The sequence below is a fragment of the Carica papaya genome, chromosome 4 (assembly GCF_054855325.1).
Source record: "Carica papaya isolate Zhongbai chromosome 4, ASM5485532v1, whole genome shotgun sequence".
NCBI classification, from domain to species: domain Eukaryota; kingdom Viridiplantae; phylum Streptophyta; class Magnoliopsida; order Brassicales; family Caricaceae; genus Carica; species Carica papaya.
The window spans coordinates 3,736,217-3,745,921 of NC_142312.1; the positions used below are offsets into that span (position 1 = coordinate 3,736,217).

General features: G+C 32.6%; 1 protein-coding gene across 1 annotated transcript; it reads right to left on the bottom strand.

Annotated features, from left to right (window-relative positions):
* Positions 1-3,420: 3,420 nt before the first annotated feature.
* On the bottom strand, positions 3,421-4,424 carry LOC110822295 (SAUR-like auxin-responsive protein family). The gene has a single exon (XM_022052372.2). It carries the CDS (start codon positions 4,130-4,132, stop codon positions 3,827-3,829), a length of 306 nt encoding a protein of 101 aa, XP_021908064.1. The 5' UTR covers positions 4,133-4,424; the 3' UTR covers positions 3,421-3,826.
* Between the last annotated feature and the right edge of the window lie 5,281 nt (positions 4,425-9,705).

Below are 9,705 nucleotides of genomic sequence, written 5' to 3' on the forward strand. Positions count from 1 at the left end.
AAGAGTGAGCTACACTCGCCCAGTAAGAATGTCACACTACTCACCGATACAGAAATAAATATTGGTAAAAATCATAAAAATAACTAATAGAGCTCTTAATTTAAGTAAATTCATTTATCATAAATAAAATCATTTATTACATACTTACTGTAGTGAGATTTCTAAAACCGACCTATACAGGTAATAACACAAACAACATCATAATCTCATTTTTAATTAGCCAGAACAACAACTTTCCTTTTTTATCTGTCTACTGATATCTATGGGAGTCCATATGGATGTCTCCACTACGTCTGAACTCTTATTTAATATTGTTAACTAACCAACCGTCCCTATACCCCGTCCGGTATGAACGCCAAAAATATATCCCTCAATATCCCGTCCAGTATGAAGGTAAAACAGGTTGTCCCTATACTCTATCCGATATGAGTGACAAAAATACTATCTCTGAATACCCCGTCTGGTATGAAGGTGAAACAGGTCGTCCCCATTCCCCATCCGATATGAGCGCCAAAATACCAACTTTTGATACCCCGTCCGGTATGAGGCAACATTCACGGTAGGGTTCTCTATGTACCCGGTCCGTCCATCATCTCCCAGGATATCCAGTAAAACTACCATCCATTCATTCACTTAATCAAGTAATTTTTCATTTACATTTAATTTTTAGTTTCATAATTTAATTATAAATCACGCAAAACAAACAATATATACATTAAGGAAACACAACTGAATCATCTTACCAATTCTAGTGTATTATTATTCATTTAAAACTGTAAAATCAATCAATTAGTTAAAATAGGATAAATAGTAATAAATTTCAGCTCCATTAGTAACCTGTAATTAATTATCGAAGTTTTTTAAATTACGTAAAATATCGTACTATCTATAATTAAACTTCAATTCCATAACAGAGAATAAGGTAATAGATTCTTACCTGAATCAGTGTCCGAAATACTAAACTTTAAGTTGCACCCGCTGACAGTCCCCAAGTTTCTTGAATTTTTCTTCAGAAATTAAAACACGTTTCAAGTACTTAGAAATATATCAAAAAACTCAAAATCGGTGTTAAAAATCTTTTCTGACCAATTTTGGAATTCTAGCATGGCAGCACCGCCGCTCGCGACGGCAGTTTGCCTCGGACTGGCCGTTTTCGGTCAATTTTGACCGATTTCGACCCGTTTTATACTCATTCCTGTAAAAAAATACGTTAAGGGGTTTCAGTTGGCTTAAAAAAATCGAAAAATAAAAACTCACCAACGACAAATTTTTCGGTACGCCGGCTTCGCCGGCTCACCTTCGTGGTTGGGCATTTTTCTTCGGTTAACCTGTAAAAAACAGAATGGTAAATACAATGATAGAAAAATCGCATGAAATGAGAATCGAAAATGGGCTCATCATGGGCGATTTTTTATTTTTCTCGCAGTGGCAACGGCAGCGCTGGGTTTTACCCGTGATTTTTTACTCATTTCCCGGTTTGTTTGCTCCAATTTGGCCATGGGGGGGTATTTAAAGTTAAATTTCGAGCGAATGAAATTTTTTTTACCTTTTTTGGCGGTCAGAGGTGGTTCCAGCGCGGCGACGGGTAGCGATCAGCTCCCTTCTCTGGCGACTGGTTCTTCTTCTTCGGCGGAGGGCTGGCGGCTAGGGTTTAGGTTTGGTGTGAAGTGAGGTATTTATATTCGTCTCCCTTTAATCTAGGCCGTTTATCGCATTTGATCTCGATCCTTTGATCGCATTTAAAGAAAAAATGAATTTAGACCATTAATCGCGATTTTATTTGAACTGTATGATCACATTTAAATATAGTACGAATCTGAACCGTTCATCGCGTTTAATCGCGACTGAGGAGGGAACGAATTCGGACCGTCCGATCGCGAGCACGCGGATTGTCAGTGTGGCCTCCCGCGTGACTCCGAGTCAATGTGCTTTACCACACAGCGCGCTCCGGTTCGTTGGAGCCGCTGGCTGAGCGGTCCTACGTGGCACATTTTTCTTAAATTGCGTTTTGATCTCTAATTTTCAATTTTTTTTCAAAAATATATCCCGAACTCTAAATTTTTACCATTTTTTCTTAAAATTATTCTTAATTTCATCATCCACCTATTTTTTCTAATTTTTACATTAAATAAAAATTTATAAATTTAAATATATTTATTATTATTATTTAAAAAATTAATCACGAATTAAATTTTGGACCCAGATATTACAATTTTATTGACGTCATTAAGTAGTATTTATTACGCAATATTTTTGTAATATACTATGACTTTTTACACTACAAACTAAGATAATAATATATATATATATATATGTGTATTAACTTAATTAATATAAATAAATCAAATTAAAAATATAGTTGAAAAACATATATTCTTTTAAAATTTTAAAGAAGGTTAGCGGGATGGTAGGTGGCTGGGTCGTATATAGCGGCTTTTATAGTGGGATTAATTTGAGCATTCATATAATCTTTAGAGCTGACTGGATCAGGACTCTCACCAGTCAAATTAATAACTTAATCCATTTTTAAAAAATAAAATTAAAAATATTATATATTATAATAAAGATAAAATTTTAAAATATAAAAATAAATTTTAATTTTTATGGCTATCTTAATTTTTACTTTATTAAATTTTGTTATTTATTACATTTTGCAGAAAAAAAAAAATTGCAGACTCATTTCTTAATTATATGTGAATACATACACATATATATACAAACATGTATGATAGAGGGATTGTATACGGATATGATTTACCTTAATTAGATAGAAAAGTCGAGGAATATATATATATATATATATATATGTTGATTGATTTATGACTACTCCATATCAGCAATTAATTTAAAGAAATTAAATCTGAAAAAACCCGCCCATCTTTTCCTAAGCTAAACCAATAATGCACCCGTTGCTATCTTTTCTACTATTACCTTTTCATCTTTTTTCCCTATCATACCCTACAAATTTTGTTTTTAGTGAATTTATATATATATTAGTTAAATAATATAAAAACATAATCTCATATAAATAAATAAAAATAGACGTAATAAATATTCAATTAACTAAAAATTAATTCATATAATTATTTTTAAATTCTTAATTATAATACGTTCTTATCATAACACACAAAAGTGCACAAATTTATAATTATTTATGGTTGAAGATATATTCCCATCATACAATTATAACACCGATAATTACGTAAATATACCGTTATAATAATTGAAATAATAAAATAAAGGAGAAACTGCGCAATATCATATATATATATATAAGTATATGTAAGTGAATCTGAAGGTTAATTCTAGCTGCTTAATGGAATATATATATGAATATTTATACACACACACACATGGAATCTGCACGAATAACGAGATACATATATATATATAAATGTATACATGTAAAATTAATTAAGATGACATAGAACTTGTGGAGTTTCCGGTTGATTTTCTTTCATTGAAGCCAATCCTCTCAAGAAAACACAGTACTGATGATAACTGTGTAATTTCTCAAGGGAAAAATACAGAAGCAGATCATAACTTATTACAAAGTTTAACAGATTAATCAAGGCGGCAAAATGAAGTTGTTAAAATTAGAAGCCACCAACTCCGAAGCTCTATATACATATATACATAACATATATATGTATAGAGAATATATATATAGTGTACTATATATGAACAAGGGCATAAGAAGCAACTTTCTTGTTCCACGTGTATATATATATATATATATATATATATATAATTTACGAAAAAAAATTTTGAACAACAAACCCTATCATCATCATCATCATCAACTGGAGGTTGATCATCTCTGTCTTTATCCAATCATGGCGGTCAAAGAGCGAAAAACAACTTCCTCGCATGGAATCGTAAGACCCATGTCGTGATTAAACCCGAATTCTTCTTCAGCTCTCTGCAACAAAGACTGAAACTCAGGGTGTCCTAACCAGGATATCGGCACGACATATCTGCTTCTGTTCTCGCCAACGTACACCACAAAATGCCCCTTCGGCACATCGTCATGCTGATACCCATTTTTCTTCCCGAAGCTTGAGCACCTCTTCAGAATTTGCTTCAGAGCCGCCGTCTGAGGTAGCACTTTGTTTGCTTTTTTGTTCGCCATAGCATATGTTTGTATATATATGTATACGACTTGTTTACAGTGTGTATATGTGGAGAGAGAGAGAGATATATATATATATCCGTTAATGGTATTTGTTTTCTTTCTGTTTGTGTATATATATGGAGAGAGAGAGAGAGAGAGAGAGAGAGAGAGAGAGAGAGAGAGAGTAGGGCGGGATATGTAGAGAAGAAATCTAAGAGGAGAATCAATCAGGTGATGGGCAAAGGGGAGAGATGAAAGGTGTACATATAGAGGACGATATATATGTCTATGTACGTATTGGAGGGGTCATGGGGTATTTATAGAGAGGGTAAGAAGAGAAGAAAGAATTTATATCTCCTCACTACTTAAATCTCGAATTCAAACCTCACTAACCACCTAAAACTTATTATTTTATCAGTATATTATGAATTAAAGATTATCTAAACTATAATATTTAATTCAGTATAAATAATAAATTAATATATATTATGATAACTAAATTGAACTGTCTCAACAACTTAAAATTTACTAAAAAAATTTTTGCTAACAGTTAAATTTTTTTAATTTAAAATAATCAAAATAGATATAAGTAATTTATTTATTAAAAAAATTAAAAGAGAAAAAGAGGGAGAAAAAAAACTGGTGTTTTGGCGAATGGAGAAAGCAAAGCCATGTGAGAGTGGGGACGAAGATGAACTAAACCAATATGGTGTTGACTGTATATAAAAAGGGTACAGGGTAACAAGGGGGTACCTACACAAATGGGACACTACCCTACAAACATGTCTTCCAAATGACAAATGGGGTCCGGAGTTATCACTCTAATTTTTCCAAAAAATTTTGTCTGTGCTTAATATATAAACCCATCGTCTTCTAAGGTTGGCAAATTACAGTTCATTACAGTACCATAATATTATATACATGCACACACACATATATGTATATATATTCCGTTCCGTAGTATATTATATTGATATGTTCGTGTCCTTTTCTCATATAGGTCTCTTTCCCTGTGCAAAGAGACGTACAAAGAGCTGGACTCCACACATTCCATCAGCTTCTGGTTAATGATAATCGCTGTTCCTGCTTTTCTTAAGAAGAAAAGAAAAAATCTAGTAACGTTACGAACTAATTAGGTTCAGAAAACATGAAAATACTATTTTCTGCTTGTATTTTGGTGTAATTACAATGAAAATACATACATTTTATTAAATTAATTAACATATACGGACCAATCATAATACTAAGTTTTACAAAGTACATAGAGAAGTAGATTGTCAGAATCAAATTAAAACTTCATCAACCAAAATGAATGGCATGTAGAGAACAAAGTGAGAGTTGTTATTGCGTTAGACAGCTACTTTAAAAGCTGCTGCTGATGATGATGATGATGATGAAATCATGTTGTTTAAACAGTTTTATTTTCAAGATTATCTGAGCTAATGATAAGATTTTTAGATCCCACCACGTTTTTTTCAAGACATCACCTCTTTTTTTTTTCTTTTTTTTCCCTCTCTTGAGGAAATAATTTCCTCCACCTTGCAATAGTTCTGCTATTGCCTATAATCATAAACTAGCTATTATTCCAAGCACTAAAAAGAATAATTTGTGTTTCCAGTTAATTTATCATCAATAAAGTTATAGTTTAGTGATTAATATTTTCATATCTATTCGAAAGTTATGAGTCTAAATTTTATTAGGGATGTAAAGTTTTTTCACTTTATAGATGTATTGTGTTCTGATAATGAGCAGATATTATATTTGATTCAGTAAAACCGAGAGTTTAACTCATTAGCATGTTGGTGAAGCTACAATTATCAAGTCAAACTAAGTCTCTATGAGTTTATTATATTTATACATAAAAGGAACATTTTGTTACAATTAACTTCTCTTAGTTGTGCTAATATTACAAACTGATAATAATCAGTATATTATACTTGATTTAGTGAGGTCGAAAATTTAGTTTATTAATCGGTTGGTGAGACTATAACGATCAAGTTTGATTAAGTTTCAATGAGTTTATTACGTTTTTTTTAAAAAAAATATATTTCGTGACAGTTAAATCTCATTAATTAAAGTATTTACAATTAATTAAGGGTGTCATATTAATGTATGAGTAAATAATTAAGCAGAATGAAACCACGAGATAAGAATAAAACTTGACATAGTGTTAATCAAAATTAGACATTGATAGATAAAATTTTTCATCAAGTATATAAACGATCATAAATTATACGAGAATAGTAATCCCCTAATAAAGTGTTTAATTTAAACTAAAACTCGAACTTTCTTTAACCATATAAAGAAAATTATGGGGATTAGGCAAACATCATATTTGCATTAAGGAAAATGTAAGATAAGAATGGAAAGAAGGAGATGGTCACATTCTTTAAATTTATTTGGGGAAAAATAATTATTAGTAAAGTAAATAGATGGTATGTGTGTTTTTCATCCCTTATCTCTTGTTTGGATCTAATTGTGTTATCTTTCTTCTGGAAATGACTTGTTTTGCAGAGACTGGTAGGACAGGAGGCTTTGGCAAAACCCATAGCTCGCTAGAAATGTTGGGTATAAATATAGATCATTCACCTGAACATTGTATCTATCGATTTTTAATATATTGAAATCATTATAGGACCACTTTAACTCATAACTAGCACCACAAACTAGCCCTTATGCTTATTTTGAACAGAATGATTCTAAATTACTATTACAATTTAGTACTAGGAGTAGTTTGCTGTAGAAATTAGATATCAAATTTTCTGGTGCTTCCTTTTTTTTTTTTTTTGGGTTGCAAATAGAATCGGGGATGGAGATATGTTGGGTTGTATTATATGGACTACAAAAAATGACATATAACTTGGCTGGGCTTAATTGGCGCTCCATTGTTGAGTTCTCTTTGTGGTGATGAAGAGGTCAATCACCAAAAACATTGCCTTTGCTCCCACCAAATCATTCAGTCCGAACTCACCATCATCATCTTCTTTCATGTTTCCTCTGCTTCCAATATGTCGTACGTTTTCGTAATGCCAACCTTTTCTTTTTCCCCATCAAAGCTACCAAACCCTACTCCGCAAGAATGATGACAATTATTGTGTGAGGTCTACCCAATACTAAATAGAGAGACCCATAGTAGATCAACCTCACATGGAAAGAAGTAAACAAACAGATAAATCCCACATGGAAAGAAGTAAATAAACGAGAATTAATCCCATCTCCCACATGATGAAACAAAGTAAAAGATATCGAGAAGAAAATAAGGTGAATTCTATGGTATCTAGTATCTCTTGTCATTTAAGTTATTAGTTTTTATTAGATATAATCGTATTTCATTATTATCTAATGACAGCATTAACTGTACGAGTATTGAAGTTTTTAGAAATTAAATTTTTTTAATCGATAACATATAACAATTGAGAAATTAGTACTCGAAACTAATATTAAAAACTTGAACTTCCAGTACGCATTCTACTAATTATATAAAGACAAATATTGATGACTGAAACAAAATTTATTTTCAAATTGTGTTTATCAACATGTTCTTGGTGTAGGAATGGCAGCTGCTATATAGATATATTATACATATTAGCAAACTACATACTCCAGTCTGTCTATGATAAATGTCTCAAACATCTCAAAGTTTCCCATGTGATCCTGCCAAAGCCCAAAATACCAGAGAAATCAACACCCAAGAAACATATTTCCCCTCCCCCCCCCCCCCCCCTCCCCTAAAATACAGCACCACTAGTTTCTCTAGCCTCATTCTGATGATACAGTTCTTTGCCATGTTCTAAGGTCCATACACCAAGCAATTCTTTACAAGCAATTTGGTCTATCTTGTCCTCCTTCTTAACTTACTCCTTTTGTCCTCTTCCAAATTCCAAACATATGTACGGCTCCCCGATGCATAACCATTTTCTTTTTATGTCTATTATGCGAGTCACCTAGCTGGCTCGAACTCCCTCCTCTTGCTAAAGAGAGGAGATTGGTTAGTGCATACCCATTTTTTTTTTATACATATTACATATATGCATATTTTCTTTTTCATGTGAATCATGTCAATTATATGAGTGGTATAGCCTAGCCGGCTCAAAGAGGAAAGAGATTGGCACATGAATACCCATTTCCAGAATCTCGGTTAGGTACTTGACCAATCTTAATCATCTGGGCTGGTTTCTACTAACTCAATCGATCAAGAGCCCAAACCCGAAGGTAGAAAGAATGAGACCAAATGAACAGGAATTATATCCCAAATGAGGCAATATCTATAGAGGCGGCTCCTCATGTTCAATGAAAGAAAGCAATAAATTAGACATACAGTGACATGACTTCAAGGATAGAGATAAGAGAATATACATACAGGTTAGGCCACCCTTGTCGTAGAGGCAACATCACCAAGTATAGCTAAAGTCAACTTGTGCTAAATATTTTCCTTCCTCGCCAGCCACGACCATAATCAGCTGATCATTTTTTTTTTCTTTCTTTCTCTTTTGTGGATGCTGACCCTGCCCTTGTCCAATGATCAGCATGTGAAGGTCATGTTACTTTTGTCGTTAAAACACCATGAACAGACAAAATAGTAAGGTCAGATATAATATCACGCTCACATCAAAACCTCGACTTACCAATCTAATCCTCTCAAATTATTCACAACCATTTTACTTACAGTCTCTCTCTTTTGCTTTATCCATAAAAACCATTTTGAATTCTGGGTATTACTATCCTTTCAGCACCAATCTATGAAAAAAGGAAGAAAAAAAAAAATAACATTCACATACACACACATATATATATATATCTGATATTGTGCTAATGATGAAACCGTATTTTTACCCAAAAAGAAAACCAGGAAGATACAATTCTTTCCTCCCCTTATAAATAGTACTCCTTTTAGGATAAAGACTAAAGAATGAATAATAAACAACAATTCTGTAAGCAACGATTATCAGAGGATTGTTAATTAAAGATATTCTGATAAGTTGCAGCCGTCACACTCTACATTGGTCAGTACATCCAATCCCAATCCATGGCAGAAGTGACAACAATAATAATCATGCCTTCTACATCCACTCCAACAAATGCATGATATCATGTCGGACTGCAATTTCTGAACGCTAGTTAGCACCAAACAAAGGTTCGAAATAAGAGAGTGCGGAATCAGGTAATCAGAGACTTAGTCTTGCCTAAAAAACCTGCCCCATCCATATTTGTTCTACGACTTCTAGCTCTTCCATTGGATGAAGCCTAAAAGGAAACTACGAATAAAGCAAACAAACTTTCCGAGAAGTATCCTGGCATTCACAGCATGACTATGAATAACTAACACAAGTCAACAGAAACTCATTCTGCTCGCTACAGAATGATTTCCATATCAAATTATAATCTTTCAATTTTTACCTTTAAACAAGATTCTGTCAACAATACAATAGCAGGCAACAAAGATAGACACACCTGCAACACAGTTGTCAATTTTTGACACAGATATATATATATATATTTTATTATTATTTTTTTTTTTGAAATAACAATTTTTGACACAGATATACCAAGTACTCTCAGATGATTACAGATTCTTATATGCAAACAAACCA